The following is a 24,005-nucleotide window of genomic DNA, read 5'->3' on the forward strand; positions in this document are numbered from 1 at the left end:
AGTGAGTCAAGTATGACCGGAGGGGGAAGGGGTGGGTAAGACCTTGAAGCTATATATAGACTTGCACTACTTCCCTAAACCTAAAGGACTGGCCGGCGAGTGGTATTCCAATCACAGGACAAGATACGTTGTTTTTTGGGTATTCATTGCCCGGTTTGACTTTGGATTGTCTTACTGTGTAGAAACTTTGAATAATAAAAAATAAAGGTGTAGCATAGAGCACAAGGGCCTAGATTTTTTAGGATTTTTTGAGAGGATAGCAGGCTTACCTGAATGGGAAAGAGTCCAAACTGGCACAGGAAACACAAAACATAACTTTACACTATATACACAAAACATTAGAATATTTCACTGTCACTGACAGCATTTTCAACTAAGGAAGAGAGAGTTTTTTAGATGTCCAAAATGGTGGCCAGTGAGTTGTTGAGTCCAACTCAACTCATCAACTCACTGGCTGATGACTCAAACTGAATGGACTCAACAACTCACTGGCCACCATTTTGGACATCTAAAAAACTCTCTCTTCCTTAGTTGAAAATGCTGTCAGTGACAGTGAAATATTCTAATGTTTTGTGTATATAGTGTAAAGTTATGTTTTGTGTTTCCTGTGCCAGTTTGGACTCTTTCCCATTCAGGTAAGCCTGCTATCCTCTCAAAAAATCCTAATAAAAAATAAAGATAGAACTAACCACGATTAATTAGCATTGATTGTGTACATATTAAATGATTAAACTATAGGGACCATGGATATATACAAACTTTTGTCGTGATTTTAATTAGGGATGGTCAAGTCTCGAAATTTCGGGAAATTTTCGGGATATTTTCAATCTCGTTACACGAGACGAGATTACTTTTTAGCCGAGATTTTTATCGAGACAAAAAAAAAAAAAAAAAAAAAAAAAAAAATTTAAAACGCCTGCAGAAAGTCAATGCAATACCCGCAATACAGGAGCGTGTTGTAGTTGCGTTTCCTTTTCGAAGGCGTTCTTATTTAATTAATTCTTTTAATGTAAATATTACTTTAATTCTTTTAATGTAAATATTACTTTCATTATTTTAATAATATTACTTTAATAACATTTGAGAAATTTTGTTAAGTGTAAGCAGTGTGAGGAATGTTTTATTACTATAAAAAAAGTCAAAACAAGTAACTATTTTATAAAAATTAATATTGCTTTTATTTTATGATTTATTTTATTTTAGGATAAGTTGAACTCTATCCTAACTGATATCACCATGTTTCCTAATCGTAGGCATTTTTAATAAGTTAGGCGTGATTATTAAAAAAATGTTATGCTGATGTTATTTAATGAAAGATTGTAAATATTCTTGCCTATTATCATTATTTTAGTATTTAAACAGTCATCTAACAATGTTACAAAATCAGGTAAAAATTTCGAACGTGCATTTCCCGTTGTGTATGAGAAGAGAAATCTCGTCTCGATCTCGTCTCGAAATTTTATGAGAAATAAAAAATCTCGTCTCGTCTCGTCTCGAACTAAAAATCCAATCTCGTCCATCCCTAGTCATTTTTAATTTCAACATCAAAATACAATATTGCACAATCGTGATATTTTAGGTCATTGACCTTTATTATGCATCCGGTATTGCTGTTTCAGAAGAGAAGCACGTTGATAAATTATAAATTGATATTCCCGTTGTTAAAAAGAATTATTTTATAAACCTACAAAACAAAATCATAAAATCTTACATAAAGATAACAATAACGGAAATTGTAAAAAGGGTATAAAGATAACAACGTCGTTATTCTTTCTCTTTGTTCTTCTATTTCTTGGGTTTCCCTTCATCACGCATTCAACAAGTTGCCATGGTTACTAATCACCCATGTCGTTATCAGCTATTGTGACATAGCGCACAGCAGGGGGGTAAAACTTGACGAAAATCGGTTAATTTTTACCTATTATTTAATTACCAATGAATGTACTACTTTATTGGTATTTGGCACTGTATTAATAATGGCCGATTTTTGTCAAATTTTACACCAAATTTATTGAAATTTCAAGGTGAATATTAATAAAACAATTATTACCAAATATTTGTATTCATTTAAAAGATTGATTTGTGGTATTGGGTTCCCCACTGAGTGCAGCCGAGCGGCACTAATGAGGGTCGGACCTTCTTGGGGGTGAACAATAGACGGCTTATCAGACCCTCCCCTCCCCCGTGGTCTGGAGAAAGCTTGTAAACAAACTATTGCACAAGCGTGACTTGACATTGGGCTGCTTCAACTATAATTTTGTCAAATGAACTGTGATGTTTCAAAATCAAACAATCACACAAATCAACACACAACACAATCAACAATCAACAACAAACTGCTTAACAATAATGGACTGCAATTATTGTTGAACATACAATCCATTTTTAACAAACTAAGATTATACGATTCAAATACAATTATAAAAATTATCTTGGTATTTTACTTGGGGTAATGAAGTTATGTAGGCTAGTGTAATTCTCGGTTCATCAAGGTTCTACTGAATTATGTTTGGCAGTGAATAAGTCTAGAATGCAATTTATAAATTCAGGGATACACACCTTTTACACAGTTATAAAGTCTAATTTAATTGCCCAAAATCAAATCGTGAGCTAGAGCCCATCTTAGTGCATTAGTGATGTTTTCTAAACTTGGCAAACCCGCAAAATGCCACTTAAGGACAATAATCCGTTCCAAAAACGTAAGGAAATACAATGTGAAAATAAACTTGAGATCGAACTCCTTGGCTTGTGAGAACCAGGAAACAAGATAAAACATAACCTCAAGTAAACAAGCCCAAATGTTTGACATCAGTCCTGCTGAGCTAAGGTGTTGTGTGAAGATTTCGGCTGCTAGTGTACTTAATTCAAGCAACCAACTTTTGAAAATAAATGTTGTGAATTGTGATTTTCAGGAGAGAAAAAACTGTGGACTTGGCTAATTTGAAATTCTATAGTTCAAAATCGTCATTTACGTTTATTTACACAGCTTTACATTGTTTTATAGGTTAAAAATACATATGCAGCTTATTATTAACCGCGCCGAACTATCCGAATCCGAAAATATCCGAATCCGAACCTCCCAATATCCGATCTGATCCGAACCGAGCCTCAACTATCCGATCCGAATCCGATCCGAAATGAAATTTCACTATCCGCACACCTCTAAAAAACTTACTTTCACAGTCACAACACTCCTCCGGTACTCGCTCTGTTACAATGAAAATTTGTTATCCAACCAATTCCTCTGCTCAATATTGACTTGACTGGAATATCAAGTGGTAAACCTTTACATTTTTACAATATGTCGTACAATTACAGAAAAATATTGATTTAAATAATCTTGGCGCTAAAATACTTCCGAAATATTGAGCCCTGACTCTGATCTTTTCTATCGGTTTGGCAATTTACTCTTTGTACCTGTACAGCGTTCCACCTGTGTCGAGAGATCCTCAGACTGACCAAGCTGATCATCGACTCTCACGTACAGTATCGCCTCAACAACGTAGACGCGTTCCAGCTGGCGGATGGACTACAGTATGTGTTTGCTCACGTTGGTCAGCTGACAGGCATGTACCGCTACAAGTACAAGCTCATGAGACAAATCCGCATGTGCAAGGATCTCAAACATCTCATTTATTACAGGTTCAACACCGTAAGTACAACTGGTTATTATTAACAATTTAGCAATCTGTATCCTACACGCTCTAACAATATTCAATATCCAAGACATTGCCTATGTTTATATGAAAAATCTCCTTATTATATGGGTTTAAGGCTTTACAACTAGGGGTCACAATCCCGGGATCCCGGTTATTTTTTGATACCTAGGAATCCCGGGATTGGTGTCTTTTAATCCCGGAATTAGTGGGTTTGCAAAATCTATGTTTATATTGATTTTTTTGTGAATTTGAGGAGATTTACTTACAGAAAATAATAAAAATAAATAAATAAAAATACATCCAATAACACTTGAAACACATATACTGTTTATTTTTAGGACAACTATTAATATATTAAATGGTATAAGTTATGACCTAGTTTGATTGGAAAATGTTATTATGATTAAACTCAATAGGCAAACATATGTAAATATGTGTTTTATGTTTTTAAACAAATTTGGATTTACTTTCTGTGAATGTTATTACATTAGTTAGAAGTTAATTATAGTAGGCCTATAAGTTATTTTTTAGAGATGTGCGAGTACTCGAGATTTCGAGTTCGAGTCGAGTATGGCCTTGAAACTCGAGTCGATCTTTGAACTCGACAGTTTCGAGTCGAGTTTGATTCAAAATTGCAAAATAATCAATGTATGTTAAACTGTGAATTGTATTGACATAAAATGCTGGTTAAGTTGTATTACTGTAGAAATAAGCAAGAGATAGTTGTCCTAACCTATTTTAAAGCTGTCCCGACAGAACAGGTCAACTCAACACAGCCATTTATAGCCGACTTCCGGGGCGGGACTGGCTTGGCTGGCATACTAATACTAAAGAAAGAAATAAAATGAAATGAATGATGCAATGACGACACAGCTGGCAGAACACCATGATCGGTACTACCAACATCTGAAGATGAAATCCAGTTCCAATTCACCAATGAATAATACAATGTTTGGAAATAACAAAAACAATTAATTGTTTTATTACTTATCCCTTTCCTCTCCCATAGTCAATCAATATGTGTTATGTGTAAAAACTTCTGAAGTATAATAATTACAATTATATAGTGACATAACAATTTTGTCTCTCAAGATAATATCTTATGCTATGTAGTATAGTATTTTATAATTTGTCATTGCTTTAAATTAACTGTTTTTACTTTTACAGTCATCTATAATCTTTGACTAATAACCCAATAGTCAATGATATTATCATTATGGAATATTTTGTTTACTCCATGGTTGAAATGTTGCTTTGGTGTGTTAGTTGTCTGCCGGTGAATAATGTAGGTACTCACTAATGTAGTGTTCTTCCGTCGTCCGTTCAAATCAAATCACGAAAGTTCAAAGTAGTTATAACTTAACTTATGTCTGGTTAAATAAATATGTAGTGCTTAAGTAGTGATTGTAGTTGTTAGCATAGATAAAAAATACGGTGTTAGACGGCAGATTACAGGTAATTTAAGTTAAAACAGTGGAATTTTGTAAATCTTTACTGAAATGGAGGATGATCCAGACGATCCACAACCAGGGCCTTCTGGTGCTTCCAGTTTAAATCTTAACCAAAATGTAAGTAAATCTGTCGTTTGGAAATACTTTTCTAAACTCGACTCGACCAAAGCTTCTTGTAACAAATGCAAGAAAGTTGTCAAGACACCAACTGGCTCTACAACGAACTTAGGAAGGCATCTAAACATGCACCCAGTTGTATTAGGCGAATTTAAGAAAGCCCAGAAAGAGCAAGAAGAGAAAAGGTTGGCCTCAAAAACGGGAAAAGTAAACAAAAGCCAACTAAAACAACAAACTCTAACAGATATGACTATGGGAAATAAATGGGGGAAGGACCACCCTAAATCCAAAACTATAACTAAGAAAATAGCATCATGGATGGCAAAATCTTGCCATCCCTACTCCTTGGTTGAGGAACAAGGTTTTAGGGATTTAATGAAAGAAGTGGTACCCTTATATGAAATCCCATCAAGGGTAACATTTTCTAGAAATATTATCCCAAACCTTTTTAATGAAACAAAGGCAAGACTAATGTCAGAAATAAGTGCTTCACTCCCTCATATTAAATCATTATCATTCACGTCTGATCTCTGGACATCAGGAGCTTCAGATAGTTACATATCATTAACTCTTCACTTAATGACAAAAGAATTTGACATCAAGAGGTATTCTTTAGGTACGTTCCACTTCCCAGAAGAACACACTGGTGATCAAATTAAAACCAAAATCACAGATACTCTGTCCGAATGGGAACTGAACTGTGAATTATACCCTACCTATATTACAACAGACAACGCGAGAAATATAACTTCAGCCTTTGGCCAAGGTAAGTCGTAGACTAGTATTGTTGAAAAATTTAAAATATAATTAAATAAAAAAGAACTTACATTTATGTGACGTAAGGAAGGTGATACAAAATATTTAGAAATATAGGGCCTAGGCTACCTGAAATAAATCGTTAATGGCAGAAAATATTAAACTAGGCTAGGCCTTAAATATTTTTAGGCTAGTTCTTTTACATTAAAGTAGGGAGTCAAGTGTTTAATAATACACATGCCTAAAGAGGAATGATAGGCATTTATATTGATAAGCCTATTGGGTTCTGAGTTCAGATATGCAAACAGGATGTTATTTTAGGCTAATACAAACTTATTTTAGGTCAACTTTGAAAATTAACTTTTAATGTCAGATATTAATTAGGGTACCGGTGTGTTTACATTTTCCAGGTTCAGTAAACAACATTCCTTGCTTTTCCCACACACTTCAGTTGTGCATAAAAGATATAAAACAAGAAATCCGTGGAATGCAAAGCCTCCTAACTAAATGTCGAGCCATTGTTGGACATTATAAACATAGTCCCAAAGCCATGAGAAGTTTGGAGGAATTCCAGAAGACAATGAAAGTACCTTGTCATACATTATACCAAGATGTGGATACTAGATGGAATAGTGAATTTATCATGTTGGAAAGGTAGGCCTAACATTTAAAATTGTTCTTTTTGTAGTATGAGTGAGTGTATCCCCCTAACTGAAAACAATCATGTAGTGAATGTTTTAATATAATTTTCATTTAAATTAATAGCTTTGGTTTTTATCTGTGATTAATTAATTACATTTTTATCTATTGGATCTGAGGGATATTATCATTTTCAGTAACAGATCTATATTAAACTATTTTCATTTAAAAATCAAAATTTGATTTTGAACGTCAGTTTTAAACTTATTCATATTAAAACAAAAGTATCTAATAATATTAAAAAAAAAAAACATGCTCAATGAACTGTGAAACATGCAGTGACCTTTTAGTTTAGGCCTAGTTACAAAAAGATAGCCTACATGAGATCTATATTTTTGTTTTTATAATACGGTAATTATTTATTCCTATGTTTCAGGCTCATAGAGCAGAGGGGGCCAATATCTGCTGAGTTAGCTGCAGCTAACTCAAGAGTTGCAAACCTTACATCAGACGAGTGGGCAATTGCTGAGAGCTATTGCAAGGTTCTTCAACCAATTCACCATGCTACAAATGTCATTTCAGAGGACATTTTTCCAACAATGTCAAGTAAATTCCCCATTTTGTACGGGATAGATAAATATTTAACAAAAGTAATTCAAGAAAAAGAGCGGGGGTCTGTAATGCTTGCTCGATCGTTGCAAAAATCCCTGCTAACAAGGTTTCCCGCTTTCAAAAGTGAGAAATTAACGGTGTTGTCCATGGTCATCGACCCTCGATTTAAGAGTGCTCTTCTAGAGCCTCATGAGAAGCTACTTGCAAGAATGTGGTTACTTGAGGAAGTAAACGCTCATTTGGATTTGGAGACAAATCCAGAAAATTCAGACAATCCACTCCGAGAGCCAGAAGATCAACAAATGGAACCTGTAAATCTGCTATTTCAAGACATAGATAAATTAATAAGTACCCAATCAGCTACAACCAGAGATAAAATTGATATGGTTGTTAATTCATATCTGTCAACACCTTGCATTCATCGCAAGGATAATCCATGTGAGTGGTGGAAAAAAAACAGTGCTGAATATCAACTATTAGTACCACTAGCTATGCATTACCTGCCAATTCCTGTTACATCTGTTGCAAGTGAAAGACTATTTTCTGCAGCGGGTAATGTAGTAACAAAAAGAAGACATAATCTTCTGACTGACCATGTAGAAGAGCTTGTTTTTCTTCATGAAAACTTACATTAAATGAAGGGGTTAATCTGGATTGAATACAATGGATTATAGTGAATAGTAGATAATCGTGTAACGTGTAAGTCTAGGTTACATTTGATTTCTGTAGCCTAACTACTATTTTATGGGCCTAGTACATTATTGAGTACCTACCTACTTATTTGATCTACAATTGTTTTGTTAAACAATAAGATAGGCGATTTGTATTTATTTTAATGTTGTCTTGGGTAGGCTACTTTATTTTTGACATACATTTCAACAAAATGTTGACTATCAACTGACAAGATATAATCTTCTGACTGACCATGTAGAAGAGCTTGTTTTCCTTCATGAAAATGTTAAGTTAGCTTACTTAAAATGGTTGGTTTACCTGGATTAAATGCAATGGATTTAAGCATTTAAGGATTTAAGTGAATTAGGCCTGAATAAAGGTTACATAGTTTCATAGTTTGTTTTCTTCTTGTTTTCTTGGAAACTTACATTAATAATTATGTATATCTGCATTAAATACAATAGATTATAGTGAATTACATCACAATGTGTAATTAAATTGTGAAACCTGTGTGTTGAAACTTTGTGTGTTGAATTAGGCCTAAGTTACATTTGATTACTATAACTACTATTCTATTATTAAGCCTATTATTTTAAGCTACTTGTATTTTTCAACACACATTTTTAGTATTTAACAGAATTTTTGTTTACTACTATTTTAAGACAAGATAAAAAATATATAGTTTTAATTCATTTAAAATGTTCTTTTTCCTTTACCTACTGTCACATCATCTGTCACTTTTTCTGAATAAGGAAATTTTGTAGGCCTACTGCTACAAAAACCACACCAACTAAGAATGGTAATAAACTTATAAGACTAAAGGTGAAAAGGTATGAAATAAAATTTCAAGTTGTAGAATAAATCTCTTTATTAAACTTAATAGCTAATAGATGCAAGTATTAAGTATTGTTATCCAAGTATTATGCAATATTACTTATCAGTAGGGATTAATGATTAATCTAACTATTTTTTGGATGGATAAAAAACTCACTTACTTACCTGTTTTTCACAGAAGTAAAAAATGTTCATTTATGAGCTCTATTATTGTTGATTTTAAATGATTTTATGTGTTATATTGATATAGTACTGCACAAATAAATATTGATAATTCATTTCCTTGTAATAGTACTTCAACTTGTAAGAAGGATTTTACAAGTTTCATGATCTGGGCCTAAGGTGTTACTTAAAATAACACATCCATAGATCTTTTTGGTTTAAACTCGACTCGAACTCGAGAATCGGATCTTTTGCCAATTACTCGACTCAAACTCGACTCGACCTGAAAAACCTGTACTCGCACATCTCTATTATTTTTAGTTTTACTTTTGACATTAAACGCAAACAACGCAATTTATGTGGCAAACATAACATGATAATCGCTAATTGAAGTATTATTTGCTTAAAAAAATTGAAGCCCTAAAAATTAACTATAGACACACCATTATTATTTCATTCTTAAGACTGTTTATATTTAGGGTATAACTTTATGTTCGTATTTGACAGGGTGTCTACCAACCGGGAAATCCGGGAAAACCGGGAATTGTACTTAATTTTTTACTGGTCATAAAATGTACGGGAATTGTCCTTAAATGCCAGACTATGTCCTTAAATTTTTAATGGGCTGTAATTTTATTGATCGCTAGTTGGTTAGGAGCACATGAAAGGTTTATCAGATGTTTGTTTACATTTTCATAATTTATTACTAGAGTAATTATGCAGTAAAAATCCCATTAGCAATCTCAAACCCATTAATATTTTATCACGACAATCAAGTGTCAAGTCAAGTACTTCCAAGAACTGTTGACTCAGTTAGCCAGCTCATAAAAGTTGTATCACTTTTATTCCTTTACAACTTCTTTTTATTACTAGGGCTTATTATGAGATTATATTATGAGGAATTATTATGAGATCCCAAACCTATTTTATCGTGAAAATAATAGCTTTATAATGGCTGTTAAATTTCACTTCTTTTACTTTCGGCTTGAAGATTCAATTTGCCGCGGCCATTGCCTAGTGCCATAAAACTGTTTATGGTTTCATATTAAACATGTAAATAATCTACAGTCTTATTTTGTAAGTTAACCCCTTTTTTATGGATATTTTATCTTTCAATTGACAAAACCACAAGCATTGTTGTTTGCATTAATGTTTTATCACTACGTAGGCCTGCTTGGTTTCAAATTATGTCATTGCATTTTCTGTATCTTTGTCTTATATTGTTGGCTATTCAGGTTTCAATGTTTGTTGTTTCCCATATATTTATTTATTGAGTTGTATGCTTTAAGCAATCTAAATCTTATGAACTAGAATGATGATAGTGACTTTGCTGCTATTATAACCTCATTGTTTGTTACCCAGTTTATATAGGCCCTTCTAAATAATTAGGTCTAGGCCTGGGTATTTTGATTCTTGAAAGAGCTGTAAAATATATTAAGAAAATGTAATTGAGCCTAGATAAACAACTAATGATTGCTATGTGTTGATATTAACTTTGCAAATGAAAATACAATAATCTTACTCTGTGCTTATTGCTTATTGGTAGCCGCTTACCATACCTTAAGAACAGAGTAACAATGTGCATTAAAGATTTTTTTTTTCAAAAGTAGTCGAGAGCCTAACGTTGTGCGAGGGCGAATCATGCCAAATTAATCCGCCTGGATCGGATAAGCTATGTTATGAAGTTTACGTGACCGATGGAGATATTTGTCGCTATCGCAGGAGACAATGATTGCGTTTCTCTGTTACACTATAAAAGCTTTACCTAAAGTATAGGTAAGCCTATGCTTGTTTACTTTCAATAAATTTCTATTTTGAAATTGTTAACTCTTATCTATTATTATTTACTTTTCTCTCTGGTACAACTACAGTTAAAAACAAGATTAATACAGTTTGATAAATCAGGAAAATTATTCGGTAGGCCTAATGACACCGACAAAGGTTACGGCAAAGTGTCCTTAAATGTACGGGAATTGTCCATGAATTTTTTATCCAGAATGTAGTAGACTCCCTGATTTGATTATTAGTGTGGTGATTACATTTTTAACAATCCTAAATTACGTTTTACGTACACACGCTACTACATACGCAGAGGGTTTATTGATCTACAGTACCTTATATTGTTTTATTGCTGTCAGTCATAATAAAATTTTTATGCTGCTACTCCTGATTCTTTCCATATTAGCTTTATATTTTGATTTATTTAGTTTCCAAATTAGCGTGACGTGTAGGCCACATGCTAGTGCAGTTGCTCGTGATTTTATAAATGTATTTATTATATTCTAGAGTGACATATCAACATACAGGGTGAACAACTTAACTGTGCCACCATTGGTATCTCAGAAACTATTAGATTTAGAGAAAACTTTAAATGGAGAACTTCAACTAGTTTTTTTATGACATTGAAAAATATGAATTCCAATTATTTTAATGGCCGCCATTTTCCAATATGGCGGCTAACTTTGAAATTTCTTATGGAACATCCTGTATTTTATCATGTTTTCGGACAGAACATGCAATTTAAAAATTTTTTTATTCTTGAAATTTTTTCGATAAACGTTTAGAAGTTACAGCCTATGGAAAAATGACTTCCGGTGTACATTTTACATCATGTAGCTCCTAAACAAGTAGGTTTATAGCGAAAATGCAAAGAGAAAATAAGTCTTAAAATTGCATCCACATTCCATTAAGACCATAAAATACACAGTTTTCCACTTTTCAAGTTTGCCGCCATTTTGGAAAATGGCCGCCATTTTTAAATAATAGAATTAATATTTTTAACGAATTTAATGGACTTTTTGGAATGTGGATGCAATATTAAGACTTATTTTTAACTTATTTTCTCTTCGCATTTTCGCTATAAACCTACTTGTTTAGGAGCTACATGATGTAAAATGTACGCCGGAAGTAATTTTTCCTTAGGCTGTAACTCCTAAACGAGTGGGTTTATTGAAAAAATTTCAAGAATAAAAAAGTTGTTAAATTGCATGTTCTATCCGAAAACATGATAAAATACAGGATGTTTCATAAGAAATTTCAAAGTTAGCCGCCATAATGGAAAATGGTGGCCATTAAAAAAAAAATGGAATTCATATTTTTCAATGTCATAAAAAACTAGTTGAAGTTCTTCATTTAAAGTTTTCTCTAAATCTAATAGTTTCTGAGATACCAATGGTGGCACAGTTAAGTTGTTCACCCTGTACTGTAAATAAGAAAGACGGGGGATGAAATTTCTGGCAAAATTGAGCAGTGTAACACTGATAAGGCCAGTTTAAGACATTTAAGGACTTAACAAGGGGACTTCTCGTTTATTTAAAAAATGCCTAAAGAGTTAAAATATTATAATCGGCTTAGACCGATCCCGAAATCCCGGGATTGGATTGAAGGACCGGGATTCTCATTTACAACAGTTTACCAACTAACATCAAAGACATTGACAGTGTTTCTAAATTTTAAAATTATTTTAATCAATACCTTATAAGGAAAAAGTATTATTCGCTTTCCGAATATTTAATTTATATTATAAGTAAATGTACTTTAGTTTAAGTAAATGTAGTTTTTAGTTTTGTATTGTTAAAGATGTGACAATATCACCTGTTTCACCACTACGTTGCATTTGTGAAATGTTTTGTTACAAAAGTAGTATTTCATTTGACCAATAATTTGTCTCAAACAATTCTCAATAGTTAAAGTTTAAGTATGTTCTGACCTAACTTATTTGTTATCATTTATACTTGAAACATTACTGTATTTATCTACTCCTTAACCAAAGACACAAAGCTGTGATATCTTATTTTCCTGTAAAGTTCTGGAAATCACTCTCTTGTGGCAGATGCCAATGATAGAAACAACAAATGGCCATAATACTCAGTTTCCACCTGAGCATTGATTGTTCAGTGCAATGTAGGAAATAACATAATATCTTACAAAGAATAAAATACAACCATTCCACTTACAGTTTTCACAATACAAGTAATGTTGATGTTGACAGGGTCCAGTAGGTAAAGGTCCTGGGTGTGGGTTCTGGGCTCCAGGCTGGCGAGTGTGGTTGTTCTTCATGCGAGGTATCACACCATTGCTGGAGCGATGGCTGGGTAACCTGTTGTCTCGACAGTTTGAGGGCCGACACTCCAAGGGTGTGGCCAAGACTGTCACCAAGCAGAGAGTTGAGAGTCACTTTGATCTTGAGCTCAGAGCCTCAGTAAGTTTAAACATGTTATAAACAAACAAAAACACCCCCGTTGCAGCAAACCTGCAGACTAAGCTAATTTCCATTTGCATGAATTGATATACAATTAAATCTATTTAAATAACATTCAGTACGAGTACGTAGGTTTGCTGCTTCAGGGAGGCTAATAAAGTGGATTTTTTAGTAAAATATGAATAGCTTAGTATAAAATTAATAAATTTTGCCAAGTTTGATCAAAATATATCCAAAGCCTCGTCCACACATGGCGATTTGTCTGCGGAAACATTGTCTGCCGACTGTCTCCGGAGGGTTGTTATTTGTCTCCAGCGATGTCTCCAGTAAGTCGGCCGACTGTCTGCTGACTGTTGACAGACAAATATTGGTGTTTCTGGAGACAAAATACAGTGTTTTCTGTTTCCCGTTCGAATGGGAAACACGGAGACAAGAGACAAAACTTTTGTCTCAGGTCTGCATGTGTGGACGTGTCTGGAGACAGGAGACTGGATACAAGCCGAAGGTGTTCAACATTCAGCCCATTTATTTGGACTGCAAAGCGGTAATATAACGATTTTTGGGCAGTATTAAAAGAGCTGGATTAAGGTTTCTTGAAAGTTTTGGAATTAGTTTTCAATAATTTATATTTTTATATGACATTTTATTGAATTGTTTATCTCTTCAAGTTTGAAATTTTAAGACCAACAAAGCCCAGCAAAAGTTCAAAATCTTTAGAAGTCAACCTAGTGAGGTTCCTAAATCCTTCACCTAATCTCTGAATAGAAGATAGAAGATCTGATAGAAGGTCTGATAGAAGATTGTGACCATAGTGCGAACCTTGCTCGAGTAAAAATGTTGTCCAATGGGTCCATCATTGTTTATTCCTAGGTGCTTAGCACCATGGTTCTGAAGCCCGCACAGGAGATAATTGCATCCTCCTCGTCCGCCATACAAACAAACACAGAAACACTGGCTGGCTAGTGTGGACGCAAAACACATCGCAAACTTGTATCCAAAACTGTGTTGACAGACTGTCGGCAGACAATCGGTCAACTGTCTGTCGACTGTCTCCATGTGTGGACTAGGCTTAAACAAGCAAACTACAACATTTTACAATATTCTCCATAAGATTAACATGGGAATTTTAAATTTAAAATTTTTTAATTTTCTCCTTATCGGTAACCAAAATTTTGTGTTTTCAGAGTCAAAAATGAGAAAAACTAGTTCTAAACCCATAAAACCCCTGTAAAACCTTGTTCCTATTGTCCGATCATGCTGGTTCACAAACTCAATTAAGTTTATCCCGCCTTCAAACCAAATTTCATCAAAATCAAACAAAAATTACTCAAGTTATCGCGTTCACGGACAATCAGGGCTTGTAACAGGTTATTTTTTTATTTTTGGGGGACTTTGGTTATTTTTTTAATTTTTTTAGGACAATTGGGTTTATGTTGATCAATTTTGATGAAGCTTAAGCTTGTACATCTTTTAAAACTCAAAATGCCCCCAATGAAGAGGGGTAGGATTAGTAACATAAAACAATTTTTTTTAATTTTTAATCATTATTGCCTTAGAGTATATCATCATTATACCTTTATTCTATCATTATAACTACCAAGGAATATCATTACTAAGTACTTCCTATAAGGTAATGTCCAAGAAGATACTCCAGAAGAGACTTGAGGAATACACAGAGGAAATAATTGAAGAGCATCAAGCTGGTTTTCAAAGGGGCAGGTCCACAACAGATCAAATATACATTCTTAAGGAAGCAATAGCTAAATATTGGGAATTTGGTAAATCTTATCTATGGTCTATTTATCAATTTTAGCAAAGCGTATGATAGCATTCATAGGGAAAAATTTTTGTATAGAATGGAAAGTTTTGGAATCCCAAATAAACTAATAAAATTGGCTACTTTAAGTGGTAATGGCTCTAAGAGCAAGGTTAAAATAGAAAATGACTACTCAACATCCTTTGACATGAAAACAGGAGTTAGGCAGGGAGATATTATTTCACCTACACTCTTCAATATAGTTCTTGAAGGAGCACTTAAAGAGCTGAAGAATACAGAATATGGCATAAGAATTGGAAGGAAGATAAGCGTGCTCGCCTTTGCAGATGATGTAGTACTGCTTGCAGAGACCAGAGAAGAACTCCAGGAAATGTTTGAAATCCTTAAAAGAGAAACAAGAGCAGTGGGCCTGAAAATAAATGACAACAAAACAAACCTTGTCAGATTTGGAAGGGGAGCAGAGAACGAGTAGAACATGATAGAACAACAGTATGAACAAGTTGAGTCTTTTAAATATTTAGGAGTTATTGTCAGCTTACAAAGTGAGGAACACATAGAAATAAAGAATATAATAAACCTAGCCAGTAGAAGTATGTATGCTCTAAACAAATTATTATCATCAAGATTATTGTCTCATCACACTAAACTTAAAATCTACAAAACTATCATAAGACTTGTTCTTTATGGAGCTGAAACCTGGATTATGGATAAAAACACGGAGAAAAAACTTATTACTTTTGAAAATAATGTCCTGCGCAAAATCTTTGGCCCTACTAAAGAAGGAGATGTGTGGAGAATTAAACATAATCAGGAACTAAGAGACCTGTTCAAGGAGCCAGATATAATTGCAGAGGCTAAAAGCAGGAGGCTTCGCTGGACGGGCCACATCATTAGAAGAGATAAAACTAGCACACTTGATCAAATATGGAAAAGTGACCCACTGGGGAGGAGACCACGAGGAAGATAGAGGAAACACTGGACGGATGAAGTTGTAACTACATCATATACTTCCACGGATCTCAGTAATCCTATCCATGTCTTCCCGTCCGTCTATACATTTCCTGTCCCACGGTGGTGTAACGTTCAGCCGCCGATGCATCAATCGTGGAGAGAGACAGAAGACAATCTGCAAGCTGTGTACTTTTTGACATCTGCACATCAAGTCCACGTGGACTGTCTTAACCAATCAGAGAAGATTAACCAACGATCACACCCTCTGATTGGCTGTCTCTATAGGCGGACAGGGGGACGTCTATTCCACCAAAAACCAAGAGAGAGCAGTCTCCAAGAAGTCTTCGGTCTGGTCACCGCGTTCGGGAGTCGAAGTTTTCGGTCGCGAGTGATTCGCGAAGTGAAGTGTTATTTTACCATGGCCTGTTGCCTTTAGTTTAAAGGCATATTAAAAATTGTTTAGTGAAGTGTTCAGTGCATCAAACCCATAAAGTATGTCAATTTTATAATTATTTAAACTAAAAATGTAAGTCCTGCTCGCTTACTCAGGGATAAATAATTTAAGGCTTTAGAAGTTAGATTTTCAAACTTTGACTAAATTCTATTCAATTTACTTTCTTGAATTTGAAGGTTAATTAATATTTTATTATTTTGTTTCACATTTTTAATTTTGTTAAACTCCAATTACCAACTTATTTGTTAGGATAAAGTATAATTTACCTTATTAATTTGACTATTCACTGTGCTGGTTCATTTCCCCCTGTCTAAACTGTTTAGACCACCATGTAACTCTTTGAATTGATTTTGTAACACATTGTTGGGATTTTGTATAAATAGTAAATAGGTGATTAGTTAATGTACTCGCTTGGCTATTGCGTGAGGGCCGGGACTGAGAATAAAACTAGAGTTACTAAATGAATTCACAATTTAATTAAAAAAGGAGAAGATAAACTCAACCAAACAAAATACAATGATAATATAATATAAGTCTAATACAGTTTAAACAAGGGGAAATGAACCAGCACAGTGAATAGTCAAATTAATAAGGTAAATTATACTTTATCCTAACAAATAAATTGGTAATTGGAGTTTAATAAAATCAAAAATGTAAAACAAAATAATAAAATATTAATTATCGTTTAAATTCAAGAAAGTGAATTGAATAGAATTTTATCAAAGTTTGAAAATCTAACTTCTAAAGCCTTAAATTATTTATCCCTGAGTAAGCGAGCAGGACTTATTTTTAGTTTAAATAATTATAAAATTGTCATACTTTATTGGTTTGATGCACTGAACACTTTTTCACTAAACAATTTTTAATCTGCCTTTAAAGGCAGCAGGCCATGGTAAAATAACACTTCACTTCGCGAATCACTCGCGACCGAAAACTTCGACTCCCGAACGCGGTGACCGGACCGAAGACTTCTTGGAGACTGCTCTCTCTTGGTTTTTGGTGGAATAGACCCTGTCCGCCTATAGAGACAGCCAATCAGAGGGTGTGATCGTTGGTTAATCTTCTCTGATTGGTTAAGACAGTCCATGTGGACTTGATGTGCAGATGTCAAAAAGTACACAGCTTGCAGATTGTCTTCTGTCTCTCTCCACGATTGATGCATCGGCAGCTGAACGTTACACCACCGTGGGACAGGAAATGTATAGACGGACGGGAATACATGGATAGGATTACTGAGATCCGTGGAAGTATATGATGTAGTTACAAAGTAAAGAAAGATATGGCCAGGATGGAAGTTAATGAAGATACCACAAGAGACAGGGCGACGTGGAGACAGTGTGTTGGTGAGGCAAAGTACCACTTGGGGTACAAATAGCCATGGGAGTAAGAGTAAGTAAGTATTATTGCCTCAGTAGGTGATCACTTACCTTGTTCAATACCATCCTGCGTCATTCAACCATCAAATCTTCACAGACATGTCAGTTATCGGAAGTTTACGACTTTTGACAATATATTCTCGATACCGATACCGATGTCCCTGTATCAGTATCGAAAATTGACTTATCCCTATTTTATAACAATAATCTCTGTTGAGGATTGATTATGTAAAATATCTTTTAATTATTTCATTTTAATACTATATAAAGCAACTTAGTCAATGTTGGTCGTTTTATTGTCTAGGTGATGCACGACATTGTGGATATGATGCCTGAGGGTATCAAGCAGAACAAAGCCAGGACAATCCTACAGCATCTCTCAGAAGCTTGGAGGTGCTGGAAGGCTAACATCCCATGGAAAGTAAGATGTCACTCTTGAGTATTATCTTTTGGTAAAAATCCGGGGGTAAATTTCCGGGGGGTAAAATTCCGGGGGGTAAAAATCCGGCCCGTACATTTCAGTTGTCTAAACACTAGTTATATGGACAGGGGGTAAAATTTCGGTTTTTATCGCTAATTGAATTAATCACGCTCTGACTATTTTCATTAAACTTCAAAATATAAAAATATAAAATTCTGGCGACCCCAATCATTTTGATCAACATGTTCCTTTTTTCAACTTCTTGTTATTTTCCCATCTATACAAACTCATACATTGACCTTAAATAAAAAATAACTGTGGAGCTTTGTAGATATTAGCCAAAGAATGTTGCCTTGTTGGCAACTATGCTCTAATTAAAGTGAAGCCTAGCATTTATCTCTACTGTAGCCTATATTGATATAGGTACCTGGGCTGCCAACACCTATAGAGAACATGATCCTGCGTTATGTCAAGATGAAGGCTGACTGGTGGACCAACACAGCTCACTACAACAGAGAGAGGATCAGACGAGGAGCCACTGTTGACAAGACTGTGTGCAAGAAGAACCTGGGACGTCTCACCAGGCTGTACCTCAAGGCAGAGCAAGAGCGTCAGCACAACTATCTCAAGGTGCCACTCTTAATCAATCTCAATTGTTTATATTGCTTTGATCGTAAATTAATTGTTTTAATGTGTAAATAATTCCTACTTACAAACTTTTAAATATTAGGGATGGACGGGTCCTGAAATTTAGGGAAATTTTAACTTTTAATTAACTGATATCTGTTAAAAATTCATTTAATAACACATATAACTTATGTGTGCTTCTTGCTATCCCTATAAATAAAGGAGCATGTTATTTTTATTTAATCTTTATACAATAAGATATCTGCATTGCTATTGATTAAGGTTACATAGATTATTTGGGTTAGCCTATAAGGAACATAAGATACTTCAAGAAGACATAAATTTTAAAATATTTTATTAAATTAAATTAAGACAATAACCACCGGTTTAGGTAGGCCTAAAATGTTCACTGAGTTTTTTGTTTGCATAAGAATTTGTACATCTAGGCCTACAATGAATGTTCCATATTGCTTGAATTAGGCCTATAGGCTCAAAGTCAATATCAAAGTCATCTTCAATATAGTAATCATCAATATCACTTAAATTACTTAAAGAATCACATAAAAGTCATGGAGTTTGTCACATCACTGGAACAGAGATCATAACCTATTATGAACAACTCACTACGCACGCACCGCAAACAAACAACAAAACCAAAACATAAGTTTAACAATTAATTTGCCATTTGCAAACTCATGACAGCTGTTTCAGTTCAATTAGAGAGAAACAACATATTTTAATGATAAAAATACTTCCCAACGTCCGTCTCCAATAGTCACCATGAAGCCCTGAATTAGATGAACAGTTAGTATAAGTAAGTTGGAAGCATTTATCACACATATATATAAATAACAAACTAAACTTAGTGCCTACAAACTCGCCCGATTAGGTGACACTCGTACGCATCTGAAAACCCGCCCAATATGGGGTGGGCGATACTTAGAGGGTTAAAGGATTAACCATTGATTATATACTCACAAAGTGTGTTTATAGTCAATGACATTATACACTATGATCAGCAAGTTATCAATCTCTTAAGCTGCTAATGAAATTTACATAAAGCCTATCACGAGTTAGAAAACACGAGTTATACTAGTACCATTGACTATATACACTTTGTGTAGTATATTTATATATTCAATGCTTGTACCATCTGGCAAAATTGCCCTCGATCAAAACATGGCGGCAAGTGATAAGCCTCTATCATTCAACTAGAGTTAGAGTTCTGTTCTATTAGTTGTCAGTTGAACACGTCATTTGTTGTGAATGCAAAGGCTATTTTGGATTATAAAACTATTACTAATATGAGATAATGAACTTGAATTATTTATATTAGCTGACTTCAGAGTATTCCAATAAACTATGATGTGCCACTCTTTACAACCTTAAACATCAGTGAGTTTAGCATCATAATTAACCTCACTTTTCAGAATCGGTATCAAGCCCAATTAAGCGAAGTATCGAGTATCGGCGATTCTTCGATACCACTAATATCGAAGGTATCGAGGTATCAAGAATGGGAATCGGTCCATCCCTAAAAATAATATACATATAAATTGAGGTCCATTTAATTTACAAACTTCTTCAGGCTATGTTAGTGCCAGCAGGCCGAAGTAAGAAAATGGTAGGTTTGTAAATGCTTTAGTTCTGCAGTTGACTAAAAGAACAAAGTAATTATATTTGTCAAAGCTTTAAGAAAGAGAAAAATAATATTAAATATGGAAGATACTTGGGAAGTATGGTTAAACTATACATACCGGTACACATAAAGAGAACATTATTTTGCAGGATGGACCGTACATTTCCCCAGAGGAGGCGGTGGCCATCTACACCACCACAGTACACTGGCTGGAGTCTAGACGCTTTGCACCCATCCCCTTCCCTCCACTGTCATACAAGCATGACACTAAACTGCTCATCTTGGCTTTGGAACGGCTCAAGGAGGCTTACAGGTTAGATGTTGGTCTCAGTACTCTTATCTTACTATACTCCGTTCACAAAATTTAGGCGTTTTGAGGGGGAGTCCCCCACTATTTTATTCTTTTTTAATTATATATGTAGCAGCTAATTTAAATTTCAGGAAAAGTCAGCTGTTGAGCTATTATTTTAATGGTTGAGTGATCTTGTAGAGGAGATATATTTCTTCTCCTACAACCGCCTAAATTTTGTGAACAAAGTATAGTGAAATTAGCTGCATTGTATTTAATATTTAATAAAATACATTATCTTTGAAAGAAAGAGATTATGTTTCTGTTTTAGCGCTGATTGTTATCATATTATGATTGTTATGTTTTAATTTTACGGTTTAGTTTTCTGTTACTACATGTTTAATAAAATGAGATCATCAAGTATTTTATTTCAATGATGGATCTACTCGCAGAGATAATATTTAATACAATTTTTTTTTGCAGTGTAAAGTCTCGGTTGAATCAGAGCCAGAGAGAAGAGCTGGGTCTGATAGAGCAGGCTTATGACAACCCACACGAGGCCTTGTCTAGGATCAAACGTCATCTGCTGACTCAGAGAGCATTCAAAGAGGTCAGTACTACTCATTACTCAATCTGTGTTCATTAATTGTGTTCAGTCCAAGCCAAGCTTAATATTATGCACAGGAAAACCTTGATTAACACGTTCGCTGCTGCCAGGAGCTAGGAACGTTCCGGAACGTCACGGCTCATTGTTGTTTAACATTTCCATGGATCAGCCAGCTCATCAAGAGCGTCCTATATTCCTTTGCAGCTTGTGGGGACGTACTTTTCTGACAATAAAAAAATATAGGTTCCCAAAATCACCACCAGGGTTGTTTAGAACAATAGCCCAGTCACTTTAGGTAAGAACCTAGACATGAAAGATGTAAAGCTGATTTTTTGCATCGTGATAGTATATAATAGGAAGGGTGTTTTCTGAAAGTTCCCCGAATTTCCGCCCCTTGCTTCCTCTTAAATCCCCCCCTCCCCCCAAACACCAGGTTGAAAGTGTAGTGTTTTACTAAATCACCTATATCTTTTGTCGTAAACGAGCTATTAGCATAATTGTTTTTTCTTTGAACTCCCCATTAAATTTACTTTAATAAAATAACCTTACATAGCATTACCTCTATTGGGTGGGGTTTTATATGTGGTACAAAATAAATGTTATTTTATTTAAAACGTGAAGTTGTAGATTAGGCCAAACGTCGGTTTTGCAGTAGGTAGTATGTCAATGTAACAAAACTTTTTACCTATTTTATGATCTTTCCAAAAATGTATAACAATATATATTTTAATTTAAATTGTTACCGAATGAAGCCATTTAAATCAATACTTCAAACAGCCACAAAACGCACTAAGCGGATCACTCCAACTTGACCAGTAAATATTACTATCTATTCAATATATAATTTAGTTTTAAAAATCTTTGTACAACTAAATCTATAGAGTTCTACTGGGCCGGTTTTACTTATCATTGTGTCGTTGGGAAGCTTAATTCGTGTAGATTTGCAAATAATTATGAAAGTTTGTTTTTGTTATGATTTATGGTGAAAAATAAAAAAAATGTTTTCCATAAGAAATACATTGAAAACAGTGTTTTTTATTTGGGTGCGGCTTTTGGCTGCTTAATTTGATTATTTCCAAGAAGTGCATGGTACCAATTTGTAGGAATTTTATTCTCTTTCAGAATATCACCACTTTGGTCGATTTCCTTACCATTTAAAAGTTATTTGCAAAAAGGCTAAGCAACCTCTGAATTTATAGTAATGATAAAATACTGAGTAAAGGATATTTTTGTTAAACTTTGGACAACTAAATCTAGACTTCTACTGGACCGATTTTGTTAATTAATGGGTCATTAGAAAGCCTAATTCATGTAGATTTACAAATAATTATGAAAGTGTGATTTTATCAAATATTTTTGGTGAAAAAGAAAAAATACATTAAAAACTGTTTTTTCAAGTTTCTGTTTCCAAGTTTCTATTTGTAGCCAGCTTTTGGCTGCCTTTATTAAGTATTTTATAAAAATGCATAGCAGTTATTTGTAGTAAATTTTATTCTCTTTCAGAATATCACATCCGCTTTGGTCGATTTTCCATCCATTTAAAAGTTATTGGTGATAAGCTAAGTGATCTCCAAATTTTATGTGGTGAGAAAATACTATATTAGATATATTTTTGTTAAACTTTGTACAACTAAATTGATTGTACAAATTATTGTATAAAGCATTGATTGTATAAATTCACTCCCACCCTTCATTGACGAAGGGACTGACGATGATGAGGGAAAAGAAAGTTGATATGTACTGTATCTGATAGTTTATGCCTTAAGCGGGGTTTACACTAGCATGTAGCACTTGCGCAAGTTTAAGTAATTAAGTGTTTTTTAATTGTTGGCTAATCAACTTGTTGAGCATATATTTGCCTTTTCTTATAACTACCGATTACTTAATTTTCAATCCTTGTGAGTACTTATTTTCTTACTATTTTTTTTTATTCAGTGTTCTTATTTTGCTCAGTGCCGGATTTAGGGTACTTGCGGCCCTAGGCCAAATTACTTGAGCGGCCCTCCCCCTGTGGTAGAAATTCCCTGCGATCGCGGTTCCGAGAATATCTCCTATGCATCAAAGAGACATCATCATTGACACCCGCGATCGTGGATGAAATCATGGACATTTCTCCTAAACCAAGTCAAAGCCATGATAAGTATCCATGACGCCTTACGTGACCATGGAAAAATCATGAACGTCTCCCGCGGGCTGCAACAAAGGGACATCACCATCAACACTCGCGACAGCGGCTAATTCTTGAACGTCTCCCGTGGGCTGCGATCGTGAGAACACATCACCGTCACCCGCGGCCGCGGCTAAATCGTGAACGTCTCCCGTGGGCCGCAATCACGGGGACATCATCATAAGCACCCAGGGCCGTAGCAAAATCGTGAACATCTCCCTCGGTTAGCGGAGACATCATTATGGTCACCTGTAATCGTGGCAAACTGGTGGTTTTAAAAAATAATTCTTTTTTGGGATCTAAAACATGTTTTTCTCGATCGTCCGCGGCCCCCTTTTGCTTGCGGCCTTAGAGGTAAATCCGGCTCTGATTTTTCTTGTTAAACATTCTCACAGGGTGTGTAAACAATAAATAAATAAAAAGTAATCATTTAGTAATATTAACTGGGCAATTTGGAATGATGCGCTAAGTGAGCTATGGGGCTGTTTGAAGCATGGATTTAAATGGCTTCATTCGGTAACAATTTAAATTAAAATATATATCGTTATACATTTTTGGAAAGATCATAAAATAGGTAAAATAGGTTTTTTTTCA

General features: G+C 34.5%; 1 protein-coding gene across 1 annotated transcript in view; it reads left to right on the forward strand.

The window, feature by feature from the left end:
- Positions 1-24,005, forward strand: part of LOC128990226 (pre-mRNA-processing-splicing factor 8) — a 132,564-nt gene that overhangs the window by 51,223 nt on the left and 57,336 nt on the right. The window contains exons 12-17 of the mRNA XM_054412566.1: positions 3,426-3,652; positions 12,894-13,103; positions 17,966-18,082; positions 18,506-18,712; positions 20,498-20,661; positions 21,121-21,247. Coding sequence (XP_054268541.1) covers positions 3,426-3,652; positions 12,894-13,103; positions 17,966-18,082; positions 18,506-18,712; positions 20,498-20,661; positions 21,121-21,247 — 1,052 coding nt within the window. The remainder of the gene's footprint in view (positions 1-3,425; positions 3,653-12,893; positions 13,104-17,965; positions 18,083-18,505; positions 18,713-20,497; positions 20,662-21,120; positions 21,248-24,005) is intronic.

The sequence above is a fragment of the Macrosteles quadrilineatus genome, unplaced genomic scaffold, assembly GCF_028750875.1.
Source record: "Macrosteles quadrilineatus isolate MER2022 unplaced genomic scaffold, UCM_ALF_1.0 Scaffold_1__1_contigs__length_201487025, whole genome shotgun sequence".
Lineage (NCBI taxonomy): Eukaryota > Metazoa > Arthropoda > Insecta > Hemiptera > Cicadellidae > Macrosteles > Macrosteles quadrilineatus.